This window comes from Gallinula chloropus, assembly GCF_964237585.1.
Source record: "Gallinula chloropus genome assembly, chromosome: 5".
Classification (NCBI taxonomy): domain Eukaryota; kingdom Metazoa; phylum Chordata; class Aves; order Gruiformes; family Rallidae; genus Gallinula; species Gallinula chloropus.
The window spans coordinates 37,189,085-37,214,281 of record NC_140090.1 but is presented as its reverse complement, the minus strand read 5'-3'; the positions used below and the strand labels follow the sequence as shown (position 1 = coordinate 37,214,281).

At 42.8% G+C, this 25,197-nt stretch overlaps 1 protein-coding gene across 1 annotated transcript in view; it reads left to right on the top strand.

Moving 5' to 3' along the window:
• The window catches only part of MAP2 (microtubule associated protein 2), a gene marked incomplete at both ends in the record, with an annotated part of 64,981 nt that overhangs the window by 22,613 nt on the left and 17,171 nt on the right, over positions 1-25,197 (top strand). Inside the window, 5 exons of the mRNA XM_084264579.1 lie at positions 11,462-15,253; positions 15,503-15,709; positions 16,116-16,250; positions 19,869-19,930; positions 24,969-25,122. Of these exons, the coding sequence (XP_084120705.1) occupies positions 11,462-15,253; positions 15,503-15,709; positions 16,116-16,250; positions 19,869-19,930; positions 24,969-25,122 (4,350 nt within the window). The remainder of the gene's footprint in view (positions 1-11,461; positions 15,254-15,502; positions 15,710-16,115; positions 16,251-19,868; positions 19,931-24,968; positions 25,123-25,197) is intronic.

The window sequence follows — 25,197 nt, the reverse complement described above, 5'->3', positions numbered from 1 at the left end:
GTGCTTTTTTTTAATGACCATTAGCTTTGGGTTTGGACTCTTAAGTGCATGAGAGGAAGGAGATTCAGAATTGGATCATTTCTTTGGTCTTTCACCTGTAGTCCATGCTTCAGTGCCTGTGTGTGTTGGGGCTTCTGTACGCAGAGAGTGCAGGAGGCAAATTCTAGTCTCACAAAGCCAGTTTTTACTCTGTGTCTGCACAACGACTGTTTGATTTCAGGAGCCCATGATCCCTACATTTTCCTCCTGCTAAAATCCCCTCCTGCAAAGAATTGAAGTGTTGGCTTAATTTTAAGCAGAGGCCTAAATCCCACTGAAGTTGTCATGATGGTAAGCATGTACACCAGTGCTTTGTTTGACAGAGGACGACTGCTGCATCAAAGCCATCAGTACAGGGTACAGGGAGGCAGCACTGTGTAAAACGTACCCGTATCCCAGGGCTATGAGGGAAGGGTTCAAGCTCAGGGTCTCTAGGGGACTGTCAGTTTAACTCTGCCATGTCAAGAGCATTGTTATGTGTCTGTTTATTTCCTCCTTGGATTTTCTTTTAGTGTTGGGGTTTTTTTTCTTTTGTTTTGTTAAGTAAGTGCATGAAAATATTTCCTTACCATCCACTGGATGAACTTGGTTGGTATTTTAACACAGAGCTTCTACTAATTTTGCAAGTGAACAGTTCCTGTCTCATGTGCTAACAGAGCCAGGGCACTGCAATTAGGCATGTTCCATCCTGCAGTCATTCGTGAGATAATGTGATTACAGGCTGTGTTAACACCATTTGTCAGTCCACTGTACTGGAAATACCTGCTGGACGTGGTCAGTAACCCATATAAAAAAACCTGATTAATTGATTCTTTAAAAAAACCCAAACAAACCCAACAAAAACAACATCTGCGCATTGCCTGTTTAAACAGTAGTTACAATGGTTCCTCAACTCATCACCCAGAGGTAATGGCAATCAAAACTACGAACTGAAAAGGCAGTTACTAGGGCATTAGCAAAGGCTTTTAGAATGGCTACCAGGGTTTTACCACTGTTTTTAAATACATCGTTCTCTTGACTGGTCCGGCGTATGCTTTTTGATTATCTTTTTTTCACATCACAATAAAGGGCTTGTTCTGCTTCAAGCCAATGTCAAGGTTCTTACGTCATACGCCTTTAGTTGAGGATTAGCTTTGCCTTCCGCTTCTGTGAGCAGTATTATTTACACGTATTTTAGGATTTTCTAAAGTACTCGTATTGATTATTTGACAGGAGGTTGTAGATTGCCCCTTAAGCAAATGGAAATCATTTTGCTCGTCATATTAACACGAGAAGGTGGTAAAACACTGTACAACTTCAGGTTGTTATGAACTACTGGACTGTGCTGTTCCCAGCTGTGCATATGACTCAGCAAGTCACTTAACTTCGTTGTTTTTCTTTTTCCTTGCATGTAGAATTGAGTTAATATAATAGCACTTACCTACCCACCCCGCAGGGGTGGTTGCAAGGACTGAAAGGTCAGTGTTTGGGAGATGTTTTGATGATTTACACAATGCAACAGTTTTAAAAACACTGAAATAATTTTCTTTAATGTTAGTCAAAAGAGGTTTTTCCATGGCAAGATCTTGATTCAGCTCTTCGTTTTTCAGAGCAGATGGCCTCTATAAATCCTGAAAGTGTAGGTTTGTAAGGGAGGTATGGGCAGAAATGATGTGCCGAGCCATTAATGCTCTCTGCTGGAAGCTTCTTGTTTATGTCCAGCTCTGAAGCTGGAACTTGGAGCAGAGTCGCTTTGTGAACAGAAGGAACTAATTGAAAAAAATTCACCAGAAGTGAATTATGTTGTGTTTTCCCAAATTATCAGTGTTGTCAGTTCAGTGTAGTTAATGGCAGTGAAAATCTTGTGTTCCACTCTGCGTTAGAAGCGGTGGTCTTCGTTTTCTGTGGGTAAGTGGAGCTTTTGCTGACTCGAGTGAGCCAGACCTGTCATTTTTATTCAGGCAAAGCTCCCCGTCAGAAGAGTTTGCCTCAGTAGGTTTTGACCCAGTTTTACTGTACTTGTTTAAACCTTCAGCTTCCTATACCATCTGGTGTATCCACCTTTACATTGTCTGTCTGTCTTTCTGCTCAGTAGAATACGATTTATTAATTTAACCCAGTTCTGCAGTTGTTGAACAGAAAAGATGAGTGCTTGGGTAGATCTACCTCAGGCCTCCTTTTTACCCCCTACTCCTTTTCCCAGTGGCCTTGTCAGCGTGCATTGCATTGCTCTGAACCAAGAGAGATTTCCTTCAGTCATAGTGGGGAGGAAATCACTGTTGTAGACATGACGAAGGTGGATGTGGCCAGCCATGCAGCAAACACAAATTAAAAAAAAAATGTAGAAGAGACAGAGAGGTTTGTGGGTCGTGTGTATTTTGTGAGAGAAAGGAGTCAGTGCGTGTAGGTTTCTTTCTTTTCCTTTGGCTGCTGAAAAATGTTTCAAATGAGCCTGTCCCTTTTTACTGCTGCGGAAGGTAAGAGAACTAATTTGCCTTATTGAAATTATTTCATTTATTTCAACTATAGTGACATAATTTTGCTCAGGAAATGAATTTCTCCTTTGCACCTTCTGATCATTTTATCAGTTGTATCTGTTTGGGCGGGATGATGCCATATTCTCTTGCCAACGTGGCATTTCTTTTGTGCTCTGTGCCTTTTGAGAGTGGTCAGTGGTGTCTTCGTGTAAAAATTCTTCTCGATGTTACAAGACAGAAAGGTGCCTTTGATGGACTGCCATCCATTTTGAAATAAGCATTTCTGATTAGGCTTTGCATACTGAGTGAGAGTCTCTTGCAAACTGAAAGGAACCAAATGTCCTATAAAAATGGATGTATTTACAGTGAAGATTGCTCCTTGAAAGGCATTTTCAAAAGTTACCTGGAAACTCAAGCAGAATTAGTCTTTGTGAGAAGACTAATTAATTAATCTTGGACTTTGGAATACACTGGGGATTTTTCCCATGCTTTGAGATGAAAAAGAACTATTAGAAAGGACTAAAATAACAAGGAAAGGACTTTTCCTGGTGCCGAAATAAAAACATATCCTCCTTTGAAGGATAATCCTGATAATTAAACAATTCAAATCTGTAATGCCCACAGGCAGAAGAGCCTCAAGCAGTACTAGACTTAGCACTTCTAATGGTTTTGGACCATCATCACAATGATACGTATTAAGCTGTTCTTCTGTTGTCAGTTCCTGTAGTTTTAAGGAGTAGAGGCAGAGCTTGTATTCACTTGCCTGCAATCCATTCAGAGCCTGCAAGGAAGGGTTTTTTAACCTCCTTTGCATCAGTATAGAGAAGTCCTGGGGTTTCGTCTTCACTCGTGTGGATGCATTTTACTTTTGAAGAGCAACTCGCAGCTGGAAGGAGAGCCTCTCCTTTCCGACATCCTCCTCCTCCACGTTCTGTTTCTGACCATATCAACCTTCCATTCTTTTCTCCACAATGTCCCAGTTCCAGCAGAAGAGGTGACAAGTGCGTCAGCCCTTTCCATCCTTGTCCACAGTAATACGTGGACTGGTGTGAGGGCACCTTGCGAAGAAGCAGGAGCTGTTGTTTTGAATCTTGTCAGGTGTAGGAGGGAGTTGGTTCCTGCACTCTCACATCCCGAGATGTGTCCTCACCCCCTGCAAGTAACCTTTTGCAGACTGTGAGCTCTCTCAAAACTGAATTTTGTAGAAGTTTTCTGTGGAGAATAAATCCATGGATCAAGATGCTTCCTGCAACCTTGCTGCTGGCCCTTTGGTACTAGGAAAAGGTGGGGAACCCAGGTACAGCCCTGGATTTTACGTTTTCCATTACTTGGCAGAACCAGGGTGTCAGCTTTATCTTTCCACACCTGCCTCTTTTAAACATGCACAAACCCCTGAATCTGGAGTTTGGGTTGCAGTACAAGAGTAGAGCAATGAACTATCAGTGGTTCAGGCACCCTTTGTGCCTTCAGAGAAGTTGTGTGACCAGTTGTCTTAGAAGTTCCATGGTTGGTGTTTTTGTGTGTATGCGCAGGTACACATAGCATACCTTCAGTCCTGGCCAGCTTGAGGGGTGTCATGGAGTCTTAAACATGGATAATCTGTCTTTTGCAGCACAGTGATAGATATTGGAGCTACAAATACTGCCATCCATGAAAAATTTGTCTTCCTTTTTGTGGGTGATGGATCCTGACCCGGTGGATACTACAGTATTCTTTTCCCAGGCAGAAGAAATGTGTCATTACATTACAGAACACTTGCTGCCTTGTTGCTGCAGAAAGCAGAGAGTGGGTTTTTTAAAGACACAGATGTTGCCTTGTCATGGTGTGCTATAGAAAGAAACTTAAAACTTACTGAGTTTTGCAAGGAAGAAGCTTAGAGATGAAATTGGTTCAGATAAAAATTGCTTTCCAAGGCTTGGGTAATGGCAGTTACAGCAGCGTTTGTAAGCCATCTTGGTGTTGGGTCACACACAGAGATCTGGTTAATATCTGCGTTAATATATGCCTGCGTTAAAGCCTTGCTTTCTGACTCAGTGTTTCAGACCTGAAAGTTTCAGAGGCTTTGGGGAAGCTCTTTACATTGTAATTGCCTGGAGAAAGGCCAGGGGTGCTGGTCATGGACTTGTTCTTGAAGCTAGTAGGAAACACAGTGAGATAGCTGCAGCTGCTCAAGACACCCCATGAATGTAGTGTTCAGCAGACTGCCAGTTGTCCTACACAGCGAACTGGGCTAAAAGTATTTTTTCCAGTACTAGATGGTTAGTTTTTCGTAGCTTTACTCATGGTGAGGGGGCAGCTCAGCCTCTGCACCCTCAGGTCTCCTGTTCAGGTTTGTATGGATCAGATGGCAGGCCAGCCATTTTTATTGCAGTATTATTTTCCTCTGTCTTGCGAAAACCAACCCAAGCTCCCTGTCCCTGTAGCTGTCAGTAGCTGGTATAGTCCTGAGACGATTATGTGATTATCTGCAACACTGCAGTGATGGGTGAATAATGCTGTCACTCCAAAGCATTGGCAAACTCCCCCACAGAAGCATAGCACAACAGCATAAAATGGAGGACTGATGGAGATTGCTGTGAGCAGCTTTGTGTGGCCTTTACCAGGAAAAAAGTTAGCTAGCTAATTGGGGAATGGTTTCTCTGGTTATTGAAGTGTTACTTAATCCCAAGGAAAAGAAGGAAGTGGGGAATTTTGAAAGAGATGTGACGAGCAGTAAACCCACTGAAGTGTATGTGGCATGGGGCCTGAAAAGTAGAGCCACAGTGTAAGCCAGTTTGCTTTTTGATTAAAGGAGATTTTAAAATTTCCCTTTGAAATACATCACCTGATGACTGTGAGGAGTACAGCTGTGTTGGGTGCTTTAGAGGTTTTTAATGCAGGCAGTCAGCTGTATGTATCAGTGCAAGTTGTGAGATGTGATTTGTGTACAGTATGTGTTCCTCCAAATTATGAGTGTATAGGTTGGAAATCCACTTATTCCGACAGTTGGTTTCCGATGCTTATGACATAAACACTGTAGGCGACGACGCGTACATGGCCCATGTGTTAAAATGCACAGCTGCCTCATTCCTCCATCCTGCACTAACCTGTAGCCTGGCTGATTTCATCCCCTCCGCAGTATGACAAAGTGGCTTGTGTTGGTGGTGCATGCATCCATCCTGTCCTGTCTTTTCTCTGTCTGTCTGTCCTGCAGCTTTTGTCTGTGTGTGTCTATTTGTAGATGAAGGGGCGGAGGATAAGGTGGGACCGCTACAGCACTGCCCCGGCTGTGGGCCTGCTGCCAGCAGGGAGTGGCGTAAACACCTGGCCCCCTCCATTTCAGTGTCTGTGCCCGATGATGAGCCCTACAATTCGGATGAGGAGTACTATGAGCACCCTTTGTTCAGCTCGGAGTGGACTGGCTCTAGTACACATCCCAGTGCCACAGTGAAGAGCACAGAGGTCTTGTTGGGCCATGATGAAGGTGAACTGAGCATGGTCCCATTTTGTTCCTCTCCCCCTCTCCCCACCTGCCATCCATTCCATTGTATACGTGTCTGGGACTGCTGCTTTCTGGGGAGGGAAACCTCCTTGTGTTTTCTCCCCACGTGGAAGCGATGCCCCTCCAGAGTTTCTCCATCTCAAAGTGAAGCCACAGTGTGAGCAACGAACGCAACTCTGGGGTCAGTGAAACCGTGGTCCCTGCTTGGGAGTCCTCAGGGCTCTAGGTCTGTTGGCCTGGCTAATAGAAGCAGAAAGAGAGTTACGAGAAGCATCAGCTGATTTGCTCTTTGTGACAGAGAATTGCTGCCAAGAACAGTGCAAAATAGGCCAAAAGATTGTTTCTGGAAGTAAGTCAGTTGTTGACGCGATGGGGAAACCTCCTGTCTGTACCAGAGACAGCAGTGGAAGGCCCCCAGTTCTCCCCTAGGAATCTTTGGTTTCACCCCAGAATGCACAGGTGACTTTAGGCCTTACGGGGTCACGTTTGATCTCCAGTGGCTCTGTGGATGTGCCCAGTTAACATTGTGTCAGCTGACTGCAAACAAGGAGAGAAGAGAGTTTATTATTACTATGTGTCTGTACCCCCTTTTCCTATGGCCTGAGCGCTTCAGTAAGTAGCATTTTGTCACTGGAGTTACACAGAAGTGAAGTGGCTTTTGAGGAATCAAGGGAGACCCTGTTTCAGTGCCTAACAGGAATGCTGACTTCTCCAAGGCAAAGTAGGTCACATTTTAATTCGCAGTGTTTGACCAAGTATCAGGACACAGGAGCTGGTTAAAGACAGTAGAGTCCTCTGAAGGTTTGTGTCTCAGGAGGATGGAGGTGTATGCCTGAGATGGTTCGCTGGGTCATTTCAAGAAAACTGGTGTTGTTCTGAATTAACAGGGCGATACAGCCTAATGCTGCAACCCCACCAGGAGGAGATCAATGCCAATAATTAAAGATTGTTAATGTCTGCATGCCTGCCTGAAGCTAGGGGAGACAGAAGGTCACAGGAGCAGCTGTACTGCAGCTGGGTGCCTACAGCTGTACTGAGCAGTGCTCCTGGATTGGTTAATCCACAGGCAGTTTCCTTCTCAGTCGTATGCAGCTGCAAGATCTCAGAACGTCTACGATGGGGAAAAAAAGGAAAAAGAGAAATAAGCTGGATCATGAGTGAGAAGCTGGGCATTACAAAGCAGCTCTCCTCACCTGCCTCTAAGCAAGCAGCCTGTTTGGTGTAACCGGGTCTGCTGCACAGAGGGAGACTGCCTTCTATAAGCCAGGGACGGTGTGAAGTGTCTCAGGAGATTGAGGTATATACCTGAATTATTCAGAGTGAGATGAGAGGCTTTGCTTAATTTGTTTTTATTTGTAAGGGACGCATGTATAAAACTACATAAAACCAGAAAAAGCAAAGCAGGGTTTTCAGGATCTATGCTGTTTGGACAGGCTGCCATGTGCAGATATCCCTGTAACACTCGGGCACCAGTCTAGTTCTGATTCTGAATCTTCTGGCTTCTGTTCATTTAAGATATAGGATCTAACCTTAATTAGATTTTTATATGTTACTACACGTGTTATATTTTACATGGTGATATTTTCTTAGCCTCAAATAGAGTTTGTGTTCCTGAAATCACTTAATGGCTACAACTACAGTGGATGTTTGATTGTCTGGTTTTAACTGTGCCAATCTAGGGAGAAAAATCAAGCCCTTGTAAAGAGTTTTTGCTTTAACATCAAGAGGCTGTATGCAGCCACTTCTAGGTTCAAAGCCACTCTGTTCTACATCTGATTCAGCAAAGTCTTTAAGCATGAGACACTTTAAACCCAGGGCAAGTTCTCAGGTTGACTGCAGTGTGGCTGCTGGTATGTTGCTTAGGGGTGTTGCTGAGTCAAAGGTTTCCCACTTAATCCTGGCTTTTTGTCAGAAGAGATACTAATTGAATGCAGCAATATTATGTCTGAATAGCAATGCCAGGAGTACAGTCCAGAATGGAGACTTTGCTAATAATTCTTCTGCCATGGCATGAGTAGAGACTGCTCTTGATATGACTGTACTGATCCTAACAGCCCACAGGGTGGGTGATGTACATTAGAAGTTCAGATGAACAAATAGTTGTATTGCACTCATTAGTTTCTTTGACTTAATTGGCGATGAGGAGGCTAGGGTCTAGTAGGGAAACAGGAAAGAAAATGAAGAGTCCTTGTGTTAAATCTGTGATTTTCACATACTGAGATAAGACATCAAGCAGCCTCAGGGGAAAACTGTTTATAAACAACATGCTCAGTGTAGGAATCTCGGCTGAATTCTCGCAATACCACTAGTTATCAGCTAAGCACAAGACTTATTGAGAATATGGAAGTGGCTCGATACTTTGCCGAATCCAGGCTCCATGTGGTAGATTGACTTGATGGAATTTAGCAGTCAGTATTACCAAGGTCAGTGGAAAGAAATTAATGCCTCATACCTTCCTCCACTTAGACTGAATGTCTTGCACTGGATTAAGCAGCACATTTATCAGAAAAACATCAGCGTACTTTGAGCTCATTGATGCATCGATGTCATCAGGGCCATCCATCATTTGATACCATCTCCGTTTGCAATGAATATTTGACCCACTGTCATCTTTGGGAGAGGTATACCGATGGAACACTTTCAGCTCTCACAGCATAAACATGCTTTGCAGGGGGAGACAGGGTTTGGTTTTGGTTTGTTTTTTTCCATCTAAGGAAAATTCAGTTCCATGGTGGCTAAAATGGGATGGGTACCCACAGTTCTTTGACACACTTAAATCTAAAAAGTTCAGAGCTGAAAGTGTTACACAGAAGTAAGTCCTGTTGAGCTGTGTGCTTGGTGTTTACTGTTGGTGTTGACGTCACCTCCTTTTTCCATCCTCAAGAAGAAGAACCAGTAAAGAGTCTGATGGCTGTGGAAGAGAAACCTGCTGCTCTTCCTGGGAAGCAACTGGGGAAAGAGCACGGGCCTATTGAGCCTTTGGACCAGGCAAAGGGCCTCTGTGAGGGTCAGTTGGATTCGGGTTTGGAGGCCAAAGTGTGTCATGAAGATAAAGTGCCAAGCGTGGCATCCAGCAGGGAGAGTGTAACTGCTGTGGCGGAAACACCTCTGAAAGACACATCCCCTTCCTCGGCTGAGGAAGGTGTGTCCTCCCTAGGTTTGCATGAATTGGCTGCCAGTGAATCCTGCTCCAGCTTACTTCAGTGCTTTCTAAGGCTGCTTCATTTCCTGTTCTTCCCATTTATTAGTATGACTGCTCTTGTTATTATGCTTGAAGAGTGTGTAGCAGATATATGATTGCATAGGTGCTGTATGACAACATGGTTTCCCACCGCTGCGGCTGATTCCTGATTTTTTTACTTTGCCATGATAAAACGCGCTTTGCAGCTGAGCTGATTCCTCTGCGTGAGCCTTTTTCCCTCATCTCAGACATGTTTGCCAGTCACATTGCTAATCTATGTATATTTTTTTTTCTTTTTGGTGCAGAGATTCATCTGCTTTTCTTTAAAAAGTAGATTTACTGACTTTGATTATGACATAAAGAGGCTTAAACTGCAGAAATGTTTTCATTTGCAGTCTGTGGGTTCTTTTTGTTTGGTTGTTTTTCATTTGGTTTGGTTTTATTTTTTGGGGGGTGTGTGTGCTTCAGTGCGTTCTGGTTTAGCTTCCCTAAAGCTATGGCTTCTTATGTCATATCCCTGCCACTCACTGCAGTCCACCTCCCTTCAGTCATTGCCAGAACTCTGATTTTTTTGTGTGTCTTACCTTATTACAGATGTTTAAACCTGCTGGAGTGCCTTGGTCAGGCAGAGCCTCCATCATTTCCACTGGAATATCTGCCTTTGTAGAGAAGTTTAGGATTGGGTGTGTAGGGTGAAGCTCTGATGTGCTTACTGAACAAAATACATACTGACTGACAGACAACTGACTGCCCTAAGAACTAGGCTTCCAGATTTTCCTTGCTATTTCTCTTCAGCCAGCACAAGAAGGCATAAAGACACAACATACAGCATAGTGATGTACCCATTCGCTGCCTGGCTAAGAAATGCTGCGTTTGGGAGGGCGGTGTTCTGGCTGGCCCAGCTAAAGAGTGCAAAATTCCTTTGGCTGGCTGAATACGTTTTGATGCTGTGCAGTAAGAGGCACATAAATAAAGTCAGTATCTGGCTATTTAATTTCTGTGAAACAAAGATGACACCAACTCAGTGGCCATGTTTTTACACTTCATAGAGGTTGTAAGTCACCAAATGCAAAACCATGAAGGAATAAAATTATCTTAGAGGGTAGACCCCTGTTTTCTACCTGTAGAGTTTAGAATACCTGTTCCTTTTTTGACAAAACATTAACATATACAAATATTTAAAGAATAACCATTACTTTTGACACTGATTGTTCTAAGAAATTTGGATTTGACAGAGCAAAGAGATGGCTCCATGGACTCAACCCTGTGCTTGTTATAACAGTCTTTAAAAAAACCTCATAAAACCTTATTTCCAGATTGCTGCGGAAATTTCTGCCCACCTTCTGCAGTATCTCTCTTCATATTTTCCATGATAAGAGGATTTCCATACAGTGAGAGTCATTATTTCCTGTGTTCATTAAGAATGAACATGCCATGAATGGTTAACAGAGCATGTTTAAAAAAAACCCCTAGGTGTTACCCCTAAAAATACAGTGGATGACTGTAAGAGTAGCATTTTTAGTCTCAAATTAACTTTAACTAGGGCTTGACCTACAGTCATTGAAACATGCCAAGTATTCTTTGACTTCAGTTACAGCTGAAGATGGCTGGCCATTTTGAAGACCAGACCTTCAAGATCTGGGACTATTAATGGCTCTGCTGCTGGTTGACACATACTGATTTCATGACAGCAGTGAGATTTTTGTCATTTGCCAAAGGAGTAAATGTCAAAATTAAATGTACAATTAAAACAAAACCCTGCTCCCTCTTCTGACACTTGCAAAACCTTTCGCATGCATCATTTCTTTAGCTTAGGCTGTGTATAGAGGGAAAATGTGAAATAGATACAGAAATGTATAACCATGTGTGTTTTAAGTGTCATCAGCACAAAAAGATAATCGCGATTGGATTTCATCATTTAGACATTACTAACTCAAAACTAACACAAATTATAGAGTCCAGCAAAATGTACCGATGAAGTGAGGATTACTCGTGGTTTCACTGTTGTATACAGATCATGAAGATGAAGTTGTCACATGAAACCATCTCATTTCAGTGGTCGCATATTTATATGTGTACAACTCATTTTCACTATAAAACCTCATATATCGAAAGGGAAGTAGGGCTTAACACTTTAAAGCAGATTTCTAGGTGGATGGCCTTGCTGCATGTTTGCATCTTTGTCCCTCTCCTTCCCATCATTCATACCAAGGTGTTGTTGTAAGCCACATGACTGCCTGCGTGTAAGTGCTTTAAATAATTTTGCTATAAAACCCAAACAAACTACTTCAGGTTTACTTACAGCCACGAAGATGGAATTCCGTGTCCAGGAGGGCGCACGCCCTTTCACAGCAGAACCATTAGACACAAAGCAACACGAATCTGGGAAAGACAGTAAGACTGGTGAGCAACCTAAACATGATGCCTTAGTTCCACAGCCAGCAAAAACAGAAGCTATAGATAAAAAAGATTCACAGAGCAAAGACAAAGAAAAAATGCCTTCACCTCTATCAGAACAGATCCTGGAAACCGATTCACAAAAGAAAGGGGAAGCCAGTTTTGTAGAACTTGCTGCCAAGCCTCCCGCTTCTCAAGAACAAAAGGACTTATCCTCTGAACTGCCTAAAGGGAGCAAAACAGAAGAAAGGACTGCAGATGTGCCCTCATCACCCAGCCAAGTTATGTCCATGAAATTTAAAGATGACCTTAAAGATGTCCAAGATCTTGCCATCAGCCGTGGTGAAAGTTCTCTGTTGCTATCAGAACCCAAGGCAGAAGCAGCCAAAAGTGAACTTCCTTCAGGCCCATCTCCTGCTGTCCCCCAGGAGCTTCCCCTCAAAGACAGTTCCAAAACAAAACAGGAACCTGCTGACCAACTGTTTGCCAAAGATCTTGCTAACGATGAACGGATCCACAGAGACAGGACATTAGTTCTGCAAGAAGTCTCAGTAGTAACTGTAGATGGCCTGAAAACTCCAAGCACCCAGAAAGTCCCTGCGTGGGGGGAGGAAAAGGACCTGACCAAGGATGAGAGTGATGAGGAGGAAAGGTATGACTTCTATGATAAAGGAGAGGCTCAAATATTAGATGATGGTAAATTTACCACAAAACCTGAAGTTAAGACACTCTCCCTAGACAAAGCAGACTTTCCAAAGGATGATGAAGCTAGAAAGTCATCTGATATTCTCAAAGCAGAAAAAGAAATGGAACAACATGGGCTCCCGGTAGCATCAGATGTGAAAAAGGAGGTCCAGCCAAGCACACAGGTACCCCCAGCCAAGTTAAGCCATGAGCTGAGCCTTGAAGGAGCAGCAGAGCAACCTGATACCATTCAGTTATCTAGAGTAACAGAGAAAGCCCCTGAGGCACCAAGTTTAACCACTGGCAAGACTTCTACTTTAGAACCTTCCCAAGAGAAAGATGTTAAAAAGGATACCAAGGAGGATAAGACAAGTGTTTCAGCTCCTCATCAAATGAAAGAGGAGGAGGACCGATCAGGAATGTCCAAGTATTTTGAAACCTCTGCTCTGAAAGAGGAAGCCTTCAAAGCAGATGCTTTGAAACAAGGCAGTGATTACTATGAGCTAAGTGACACTAAAGAGAGCGTGTATGAACATTATCAGGCCAATCGTCTAATACCTGAAGACAGAGAGGAAGAGGAGGAAGAATTCCAGACAGAATTGGATCAGCAGCGGAGTGGGCCTGCTCGTGAAATAGGGTACAGTACCCTTGCTCAGAGCTTTACACCTGACAAATCTGAAGAACCAAGTTCTCCAACAGAAAGAATGTTCACTATTGACCCCAAAGTCTATGGGGATAAGAGAGAACTCCACAGTAAAAATAAAGATGACCTAACTCTGAGCAGGAGCTTAGGACTTGGGGGGAGATCTGCAATTGAACAGAGAAGTATGTCTATTAACTTGCCCATGTCCTGCTTGGATTCAATAGCTCTAGGGTTTAGCTTTGGTCGTGCACATGATCTTTCTCCCCTCGCTTCAGATATTCTAACTAACACTAGTGGAAGTATGGATGAAGGGGATGACTACTTGCCAGCAACCACACCAGCACTGGAGAAGGCCCCATGCTTCCCTATTGATAGTAGAGAGGAAGATGAGCACATTGAAGAAGAAAAAGCAATGGCAGAAGAAAAAGTCCAGCCTGAGACCACGGTTGAGTCACCTTTCCTAGCCAAAGAATATTACAAAAACGGGGCTGTCCTGGCTCCCGACCTGCCAGAAATGTTAGACTTAGCAGGGACAAGGTCTAGATTAGCCTCTGTGAGTGCAGATGCTGAGGCAGCACAGAAGAAGGCAGTTGCTTCTGATACTGTTGTGGAAGACAGCAGCACAGCCCTGCCACCTGTGACAGATGAAAACCACGTAACTCTCAAAGCTGAAAGTCAGCTAGAAGACTTGGGCTACTGTGTTTTCAATAAGTACACAGTCCCACTCCCTTCTCCAGTTCAGGACAGTGAGAATTTAACGAGCGAAACCTGTCCCTTTTATGAAGGCACAGATGAAAAACTGAGACGTGGCCTGGCTCCTGACCTGTCTCTAATAGAAGTGAAGCTGGCAGCAGCTGAAAAATCAAAAGAAGAATTCCTCAGTGAAAAAGACCTCAGTCCCCATGCCACTGGTGACTCTATGCTGGCAAGGGACTTTGAGCAGGAGAAAAAAGAGAAGCTGGATACTGTGCTAGAAAAAGGTGAAGATCAAGCTGACTCTAGAGAGATCTGTCCCATTAAAGGTACGGAGCCAGAGAAGACAAGACCTGAGGCAATCTTAGAAATGAAGGAAGAAAGTGTGGCTGATAAAGTTCATGTAGCTGATGATACCATGTATGACAGAGTATCAGCTTCAGAGACAGCAATGGAAAAGGATGCTGTTTCTTTGTTGATGGAGAAGGAGAAGACTCTTAGTGTTGTTCCTGAAATGGCTGAGATAGAAGCTCCAATAAAACCAGATTATAATGCTATAAAGCACGATTTGGAAGTGGCTGCAATGAGAGCTGACCAAGAATATCAGAGTCAGTTAGACACTAAGATCAGTGAGGTTGTTTCTCTCCCTTCAGGGAAGGACAAAGTCTCAGTTAAGAGAGCAGAGCCAGAACCCAGAGACACTCAGCAGAAAGATCAGACCATCTTGTCCAGAGAAGCAAAGGATGTAGATGTACTTTCCAAGACCGAGCCTAGTTACGTGAAAGACAGCACCAAACTGTCTGAAACAGAAATTAAGGAAAAGGTACCTAAGCCTGATCTGGTACATCAAGAGGCAGTGGATAAAGAGGAATCTTATGAATCTAGTGGAGAGCATGATCAAGCCCAAGAAGGTTTGAATGGAGAATCCTTGAAACCAGAGGACATCAAAGGAGAACCTCCAAAATCTCCCGTGCCTGCACAGTTACCAGTGAAGGAGCCTTCTGTGGAGCTCCTTCTGAAAGCTGAGCCTCCCCAGGAAGAGCCAGCTGAGATTCAGATGGAGAGCATACCACAGCCTACAGAAGGAGCTGAGAAGGTTCCTGATACAGCTGTGAAACCTACAGAAATACAAAAGCTGCTGCCATGTGAAGCAACACCTGGGGCCACAAAAGAGGAAGAACATGAGGAAGAAGAAGAGGTCAAAGTAGAGCAAGAAGAAAAAGAGGAGGATAAACAGCAACTTACATCAGGAATGCCCTCAGAAATAGACTTTGGGAAACCTGCTGCTGAAGGAATGCTAGCCAAGGGTAGCCCAGAAGCACTGCCTGAACTGAAAGGCATTATTGAATCAGTGGTGACAGTAGAGGATGACTTTATCACAGTGGTGCAGACAACAGTTGATGAGGGTGAATCTGCTTCTCACAGCGTGCGCTTTGCTGCAACTCAGCAGGAAGACATCGAAACAGGGGACTCCCAGGCTGAAGAGGAACTGGAGATTGAGGAAGTGGCTGACATTCAGGTTGAGCCCAAGGAGGGCTCCCCAGAAGCTCCCGCTTCACCTCAGAGAGAAGAAATCCTGCTCACCGACTACAAGACAGAGACGTGTGATGATTACAAAGATGAAACAACAATCGATGACTCCATCATGGACACAGACAGTCTCTGGGCAGATACTCAAGGTGTGCATTATCCTTTCTGTTTTGTCTGTTAAATATTTTTGCTTCCAAATCATAATGACCAAAAAAGCAAAATTATTGTAGTTGTAATAGTAATCTCAGCATGTTTCAGAAAAAATGGTTAAATATTCTATACTTTTTATTAATCCGTCTGCCCTGTCTTCAATTATTTTTTCCCCTGCTCCACCACAGTATCGTTAACATTTGTTACTAATCTTTTGTTTGTTGTTATAATTTGCTCTGATTCTACAGATGATGATAGGAGCATCATGACTGAACAGTTAGAGACTGTTCCTAAAGAGGAGAAGGCAGAGAGAGAATTGCGAAGACCATCTCTCGATAAGCATAAAAAAGAGAAACCTTTTAAAACTGGGAGAGGCAGGATTTCTACTCCTGAAAGGAAAATAGCTAAAAAGGAACCTAGCACACTCTCCAGAGATGAAGTGAGAAGGAAAAAAGGTTCATTTAACACTCCCTATTACATTTCTTTTTTAATTTATTTTTTTTAAGCTATTGTACAGTACTATCCGGTTACTCTGTGGTAGATCATACGTACCGTAACAGTATTAACGGTAGTGCTTTTTAATGAGATACTGTGCAACTACATGAAAGGCCATGTGCAAGGCTCACTGCTCCACCAGTCCCATTTCAATTGTAGGCATCCCCACTGGTCACTGGGGTAACAAATCTGAGGCTAACGCGCCAGTGCTCCCCCTCTTCCACTTAGGATTTCTTCGCCCAAGTAGAAGTGATGCATCGGGTTGGAGTTGTGGAGCAGTGGGCCTGCCACTTGATGTATTGTCATATGAAACTGTTTGCTGTTTTTTTTCCCTGATTCTATGTTTTTGTGTTTTCTTGTCCGTAGCAGTGTATAAGAAAGCTGAACTTGCTAAAAAAACTGAAGTTCAGGCCCACTCTCCCTCCAGGAAAATCATTTTAAAACCTGCTATCAAATATACTAGACCAACGCATCTCTCCTGTGTTAAACGGAAGCAGACAGGTGACTGCGTTCTGTTCAGTTATGCAATGTGGCTGGCAAACATAGACCTTTTTTTTTGGTAAATCTCATGGCTATAGCGGCTTCTCTATTTTTATTTTTTTCCTCCAAGAATATCAGTCTTCACAAATAGTGTTGCTTTTTTAGTGTTTTATATCATTTTTCTTTGTTTTCTTTCTTTCCTGGTATTTTCTTGTTTTTTTAATGGAGGTCATGATCATGTGTGCTTGTCATTGCTTGGACCTCTAAGTGCTGTGGTTGTAACTTGGCATCATGCTTATAGTGTGGTGTTGTAGGAATCTCTACTCATCATTTTGGTTGGTTTTGTTTGGTTTTGGGTTATTTTAATTATGCTTTTTTTTTTTTCTGGTGGGAAAATGTTGACAGCTTAAGCCATGGTATGCATTTCCATTATTTTGCTTTTTTACTCTCTTGCATAATAAGAAGTGTTTCAGACTTATATTTTGTTGATTGATGTTATCTGCATTGACACTTTCCCAATCTGTCACTGATGTTTATGCTGTACAGTCAAAATCCACAGGGGGAATCCAGCCACATGCAGCATGAAGCTGAGAGAGAAGAAATCTGGGCTCACACTACGAATGCATTCCAAGCACAAATCTTAATATTTGGTACAGGAAGATGAAAGCATGAAACAAATGATTCCTGTTACATCTTTATAGGTGTATCATAATTTAGAGGACCAAAAAGAACGCTTTCAGCATTTTTCATCACATTACGTGTTGTTGCTATGGGTTTGGAGTGGGAAGATCAACATCTTGACTTTTCTGATGGTCTTAAAAAAAAACCACCAAATTGCTGAAAGAGGACAGGTTTTCTGTTGCGCATCATCACTCCATGCTGCAGTGCAGCTGTTTGTGAGTGAAACTAGGGCTATTAAGAGAAAAAGCATGCACAGCAATGCAGTACTATGTAGGCCTCTTCTCACGGCTCAGAAATGAAGAACAGGATTTATTACCCATCCTATAGTTAAACAGTGCAATACCAAAAGTGTTCATAACAAGTCACTCCCATCCAGTTTTACACCAATAAGTAACTCCTGTTCCAGTTTAGACCAGTCTCTGTACAGAGGTCAGACCAGTGAAAATACAGTAATAGGATAGTCACACAAGGGTAGCTTTAACAGCATGCCTCAAGCGTACAAAGTGTGTGTTGCTTCCTGGCTGTATCCTATTAGGACAACAGAACTAAATACTCGGTCCCATTGCTTTGCCTCTGTGAGGGAATCTGGCTCTTTTCCTTCACCCTGTCATGAGGAATGGAGCCAGGGAAGGAAATGCGGATCCAGGTCCCTCTGCATTGCTGAGATGGCTCCTCTACAGTTTCCAGTCTCTGGACCATTCTAACTTGCATTGTGGACCAGAACTACCCAAGAGTGAGGCGTTTTAAAAGATGATTAAGAAAACCTCTCCTTGTTACCTCTTGGTGTTTGCTGAAGCACAGCTTGATCAGCAGAGAAGTTATGACCTGTAATTCACATATTCTTTCAAAAGACCCAGGGGGCCCAATAAGCAGTGTAAATGGGGGCAAAAAGCATTTGTAGTGTTCTCAACTTCGTCTGCACTTGTACGGCCCTGTGGTCAGCACTGAGTTGCCCTCAGGTACTCCACCACTAACTCCTCTGAACGTTTTGGGCTCAGTAGCATCCAGAGAGGCCTGAGTCATGCTGATAGACTTGCATAAGGAAATCTGCCTGGTCCCTTAAATGTGTGCTGCTTGGCAACTCCTTCTCTCTTGCTCTAACACCTAGTGAAGCAGCTATATTAGTCAAAGTGAAAAATGCAATACGAAGATGACCTCTCAGTACATTTAAATCCCAATATGCAGAGCAATCAAAATAATGGACCCAGAGTGAGCCTAAAAGTTGCAGTAATATGGATTGAACCTTGAGATTTGGGCTCTAAAGCAGAGGAGCTTGAACTGCGCTACAAAGTTGGCAGGGGGGGGTGGAGGTGGAAAACCTCTTAGAATGTTTCACCACACTCAGCATTCCCAGAAAATTCAGTGTCCCTTATATTCATATACCTCATCTTTTTATATTCACTGAGCCTTGAGCAGTGTAATTCCATGAGTGAAGCCCCAATTTCAGTCATGTTTTGTTAGTGGCTGTGAGATGCTGCCACAGTGGTGCTGTCAGAGGAATATTTGCGGTGGCAAGGCCGGGACAATTACCTGGCCTTGAGTGGGAGTCACTGTGTGATAAGCTTCTGTTCCTTGTCTTCAACTCTGGGGTCACCCATCTGGTAAAACAGTTTGTGGTGTATTTAAACTGGCAGCAGAGCCTGTGGGGGTCTTTTGTTCAGGTGGAGAAGTTGTGCTTTCAGGTAAGTCAGCGCAAGCAGCACAGCTATTCTTTCCACTTCATAGCTGTGGTTGGTTAGGGCTCAATACCAAAGGAAAGAGGAAAGAAGCCATTTGTGGTTATTTAGAAGAGATGCCAAAGAGAGCAAACCCAGCAGTAACAGACACGGTAAAATAGGATGCAGGAGGGCTGTGCTGTGCTTATCCCTGTTAAAAATTCAGAACTGAAGTATGTGGTTACATAGCCTTTTCCTCCTCACAACTTCTCTCTTCTACTCCTTCAATTATAAAAACCACAACAGCAAAGCAAACAAGCCAGCAATGAAATTACGTTAAGAGGGCAGAACTAGAGTGGGAAGTGTGGCAGAAAACCAGGGATCTCCTCACCATGCCTGGGAACTGCACAAGGAAAGGAAAAACAAAGCGGTTCCATCCTCTGTGATACATTGGGGTTGGTTTTACAGTTGGAAAACAGTTGTGTTTACAGCAAAAGGTTGTCACCTGTGACTACTGTCCTGCTTCTGCATTCACTGAGGGCATCCTGGCACAGATGCCAAAGAATTTCACATCTAGTTTTTGTGTGGCAGATCACTTCCTGAGCAGCAGTGTTGGGGTAAAACTAATAACCTGCTTTCCAAAAAGCTGCCCCATTCCAAAATTTTTAATAAGGATGAAATCTAAGTCAGAGAGGAAAAAAATCTTAACTCAAACCATGTGGTATCAGATAAAAAAAATACTGATTTAACATACTTGATGTCCCAGTTAAAATCTGAATTGCAGAAGTTTGAGGGCTTAGTAGACCCACAGCAACTAAAATGATAACTCAGCGATGAAGCACTCTCTTTCCCTTAGGAATGTTGGCGAAGAGTTTGAAAAGTGGTGATTTCAGGGGCCTCGTAGAATTTTCATTTGTGCATTACTGAAAGGAGCCTGATTTTTAGAGGACAGGGCTGAATATCAGGGTGTTAAGGTGTCTGAGGATTGACCTTCAGTACTACAGCCTCTTGTAATCGTCAACTGTTTTGTGAACTTTTTACTGTAGTTTCTAGACTTGCAGGAACAGTAGTAAGAAACTTTGATTGGTTTGAAATGTGTAGAATACCATTTTATCTCAAGTATAATGAATATAAGACATTTTTAAGGCAGGTACATTTATGCATACAGTTCACTGAAAGTAATTCACATGTTAATTGTTTTACATGGTAGTTCCAAGGTATTTAACTGTTTTAATGAGCATACTAAGTGGAAATGCTTATTATTGTTGGTTTTAACTATCAAGTCTTTCTTTGGGTCTCTCAGCAGCAGGTGGTGAAACAAACCAGGCTCCTGGTGTATTTAAACAAGCAAAGGAAAAACTCTCAGTGAGTAAAATCAGCTTATCGTTCATCTTTATAATCTCCTTTTGTCCTTATTTCAGATCTTTTTATGTTAATTCAGTAGGTAATTGTGTGTTCCATTTAAAATTTGTGTTCCATTTAGAATTCGTTTGCCATATTCATTATTCATTTAAAAGAGTAATTAAATCTACCTTTCCTGAGTAACCTCTGAATTACAGTCCCGGTAGTAGGTGATAACAGTCTGCAGATCCATAGGGCTCACAGAGACTCCAAACTGCACGAGTTGGACGTCGTTCAGCTTTTTGAGCGAGGTCATCTACCGTGATATACTGTGTACCCGAGCCCTTCCTGCAGCACCTGGCTTGTACTGCCACCTGGCTTGATTGTTGTGCAGGCAGAAGCCCTCCCCCAGGGCTTGCTGGATGTCTTCCGATGCACCCTTACACTGCCACACACTGTGCAGAGGTCACGCCTGCATAGAAATTTCTGGCCAGTAGCTTTGTATTTGCTATACGGTGATTTCTGATTCGCTATTTGCTGGATCGCTGATTTGTGTCCTGTTTAACGTGACAGTTACGTGCCCTGCCTTCAGCTGCTCGGCAGCCTGTTCTGCTCCCTGTTTCTGGCCCTCCTCTGCTGAGTTTCCTTCAGCAAATACTGTAGTGCCTCTCCGCTCCTATGCTGACCCCATACTCTTCCTGTCCCGCCACTCCAAAATCCCCAGGAAACCGTCCTGCTTACACTGTCCCCTACGGGACACTGACAGGTGCTAATTCACATCTGCAGCACAATACTGGTGGTATTTGCCATCCATAAGAACGCCCAGGTTCTTAGGATTCCTCTAGATTTCCTCATATATTCCATGGCTGACTTGCTTCATTTGTCTAACCAGATCGTCAACTCTTTGGGGAACAAAAAATTTTATCTCACAAAGTGCTGCATGTTACTTATGAATCATAAGAAATTAATGTTGATAGCAGCATAACTGATTGGAGGCTTTGGAGAAGCTGGGAAATTTAGACCTGAGTTCAGCCATGGATTTTGGGATTTCATGTGATTTTTCAGCTCTGACCTGTGTCAGCTCATAACTGAGAAACTGCTAGAGAGCTTTACTAGTACAGTAAGAAATCTCTGACAAGTTTCTGGTCTGAGTCAGCAGTATGGTTTATTATTGTCTTTCTGGGGGAATCAACGCTTAAGCAAGAGAAGTCAATGCTAGTCTGTTTCCAGAGTCTTCTGTGTTCTGAGTCCAAGCACTGCAAAATAATTACCTGCTTTCTGTACACCTTCTTTATTCCTGTCCCTTATGTTATGGCAAAGATCCCAAGTCTGTCCCCTGCTTCCTTTCTCCCTCTGTTGCCTCGCTTCTCGGATTGCCACACTCAGGCATCTCCTGGATGTTTTTCTTCCATGGTTTGGTTTCACCTCTGCCTTTATAAAAGACCTCTCCCTCTTTGTTGTTGTGTTTCTTCTGATTATCAGCTTTTATGTCCTTCCCATGCAGCCTTTTCCTCTCCACTGTTAGATCATCCAACCTGGTCAGTTTTGTTATCCATCTTCAGACTGCAGTTTACATACTGCTTTGCAGAACATGTACAGGAAAGGCTGAGCAGTTCCATCTGCTGGAAGGAGCTGACTATCTGTGGTAGTGAGATGTTGAGAACATCGGCCACGTGTTAGGAATACTTCTGAAATAAAGTGAGCTTCCTGCATCCCAACTTCACCAATCCCCGCGTCTTAGGGTTATATAGATCTTTCTCCTGTGGGCAGCTGGCACTTCCAGCAGCATGAATTATAACAGAGGTCAAAGTTAATGTATTGCTAACAGAGAATAAGTAGTTTTCTGGGTAAAACACAAACAGAGATTAAGGCATTTGGTTTCTGTGTTTGTTCTACCAGCCTTGAGCATGTTGCTGAAATCTGTGGGCCAGATTCTGCTGCTATTACCAGTGCTAAAAAGTACCTTGCTCCCTAAGTAAAAGAGGGGACCTAGACTGTAATAATCTTAGAGCACTGCATTAGCTCCTTTTCCCCAGCTGTTCCATTGAAAGATCTGAGTCTTGTCCATCTTTAGCATTGCCATTAGCTGCACATATTCACAGTGGATGCTGTGTGCAATGTGAATGAGAAAGATGGCGTCTCTACAGTGTGCCTAAAATCTTCATCTGTGAGACCGTACCTGTGTTTTTAGAGGAAACATTTTGCATGACACATAAGTTGAAAAAAGTATAAAACCACTGAATGAACATTTGGACTTCAAACTGTGCATACCTAGTTTTATCCTAAGTTCAGAAAACTGAACTGTATTGTAGACCTGGAGTTGATGGTTACGCAGTTCTACAACTCTTAATCATGTTTATGATGTCAAAGATGACATTGAGCACATCAGCCTCAGTTTTCTGTAGGCTAGATGGTTAGCCTCAGCCAGACGACTCTAAGTAGGGGGCTGACAACCCATTCTTTTCTCATTTTCTGATAAAGGTACTTTGAGGACTAACTCAGACACCTTTTCTGAACATTGAGACGGTCTAAGTGACTGACTTAGATCAAATGCTGCATTTTTCATGACTCAAGTTCTGTGCCAAATCCCATAATTACAGGTCCATTGGGATTGGTCCTATGTGTAACTTCATGCTTGTACGAATACCTCGAGACTCAGGACTACATTGACAAGATAACAACCTTGCAGTTGTTTGTTATAGTATCAGTTATACTCCTGGGAGGAGAAAAAAGTGTTTCTTAAGCAAGAAGTCCTACTCTCTTTCAAGGAAATTTCTCCTTGCAAAACAGTTAGAAGCTCCTAAGCATTGACAAAGAATTTTTAATCTGTCCTATTGGAGCTTAATTGTTCTGTCAATGGGGTAGTATCATTATTCAGTATCAGACAAGTATCTAATCACACTGAGGTATCATGTCAGCCTTTCAACCATATACGGGTTTCCTCATCCCAGGACTCCACATTGTCAATACACATTTATGAATGTCTGCAGAGTGACACCAGATGCACAGCATACCGTGCTTGGGGTGCAGTAGCATGTACACAGTGGCACAAGAAGCAACACTGTCATCATTCTGCCATTGTGGGAATACTGGTTTAACTTTGCTTTTAAGATTCCCACTGGTTTGTTCTGGCTGTAGACTGGAGGGATATATTTCATATGCACACTTAGTGTTAAAGGAGTAGGATCTCTTGGTGCTTCTGTAGTTTTGTGCTTGCTTCCAATGAAGACAGCCAGCAGTTGGACCAGTTAAATCCTGTACCTGGAACCAGTTTTGTCCCATTAGCGCAAGACAAAAACAGCATCTACAGAAAGGGCACTTGCTAGAATTAGCAATACAACACAGAACTAAAACTTCCGTGTGTATCAGAACTGCACAGCCACCATTACCAGATGCAGGAAAAGTATTCATTCATAGCTTGGTGTTCTAGGTTTTGGTTGTGGTTTGGGGTTTTTTTTTGGTCCATGTTGCATGTGTTTTCCTTTTGTCCAGCTTCATGTTGTGTTTTCTTTTGTTTGTTTTCTCATGACTAGACTGCCTCTTTGTCAAAGATTCCTGCCTCAAAGTCTAGAGCAAAGTCATTGCTTCCTCCAAGACCCAGCTCAGCTTGCTCATTAACTACTAAAAGGGCAACTTTTCTCGATACAGACAGTTATTATGTACGGCCCTCCTCAGCAGGCCCAAGAGACTGCTTGCCCTACTCAAAATCAGATGCTAAGGTAAGGTAGCAGAGTTAGAGACAGTTAGCTTAGAGATGTGTAGGTGAATTCCATGGATCACATTCTCTTCCCCACTGAGTTTGAGTAATTCTCTGTGAACCTTACATGGGATTACTTACATCCAGTGGCTGGAAAACTGATTATCAGGCTACAAGATTTCTCCTGCAAAATGGATAAAAACAAAGGAGATTCTCCAGAGGAAACATAAGTGAAATAAGTTCTCACTAAAAGGACATACCTTCTTTCTATTGATGATTTGGATGCTGCTTCATTGACTGCTAAGAAGTTACACCCATTTGCACGTGGGTAAGTGGCAAAGAACAGCAGTACTAATGTGCCTTCCAAGTTTAAAAAATTTAATTCTCAATAGCTAATATTCCCTAAAACCAAATTTCATCTCCAGTGTAGGAGGGTACAATTCTAATAACCAACAGTAAGGGCAGAAACCGAATGCTCTAGGAACCTAATTTGGTCTATGCATGAGGCCATGTTAATAAGTTGCAGTACAAATTTAAATAATAAATGTTTGGCAGTCCATCCTAGCTTCCCCATGTTTCCATTTCACTTGTGTTTCAAATGTGCTTGATGCTGAGTTGATGACTATCCCCATTTAAAAAGTCCATCAACTTCCATTTTCTGTGTAACACTATGCTTGGTGTGTCCATCATCATATTTTCCTTTGGGAGAACTGTCTTCTTATGCCAGATGCTCTTTGGCTGTCCATCCTGTAAATAAAAAAAAATAATCTAACATACATGTCCATTGTTCTAACCCTGGTAAAAAGACGGTATCTACTGATTTCAAAAAGTAAGATGATGAGTATGGAAGGAGATAAGGGAAGACATCAGGATGAATAGTCAAAAAAGCCGTAGCTAAAATTTTTTCTCTGTAAAAAAAAATAAATTACAAGTTAGATTTTGGAAATGCAAAAATCACATATTGCCTAGCAGTATCATGTAGGATGTATTCTGGGCACAGGTTACTTTGCAGGTAAATTTACATAAGAATTTCACACCTGAGCTCCAGAGAATTTTTTTACCTTCAGCTAGCACTAGAAACACTTGATCCTTATTAAGAACCAAACATGGAATCCATCCTTATTTGGATCCTGTCTTAAGGATCTGTATCTGTGCACAGAAGATGACTGGTGGGTGTTTTGATGCAGTAAAGAGGCACTAGGGAGCTAGCTAGGGAGGTAGCTGGTTCCCCACAGCTTCCTGTGTGAGTAGTAAACTGGGCCCATAGGATGAGGCTTCCCCCTCTGTATGTAGGTTGAGAGAAATCACAGCCCATTTTAGTTCTGAAAACTAAACCTCCTTTTTTTTTTATTTTTCTGCTATTAGGATGGAGTAAGCAAGAGTCCCGAAAAGCGTTCCTCTCTACCAAGACCTTCCTCTATCCTTCCTCCTCGAAGAGGTGTATCAGGAGACCGAGACAGAGAGGAGAACTCTCTCTCCCTCACAGCTTCCCTGTCCTCTTCAGTACGACGGACCACCCGTATGTTTTTTACATATTAACCCTCTTCTTGCTGCTGTGAACGTCTCCTGTCCTCGTTAGATTTGTTGCATTGCG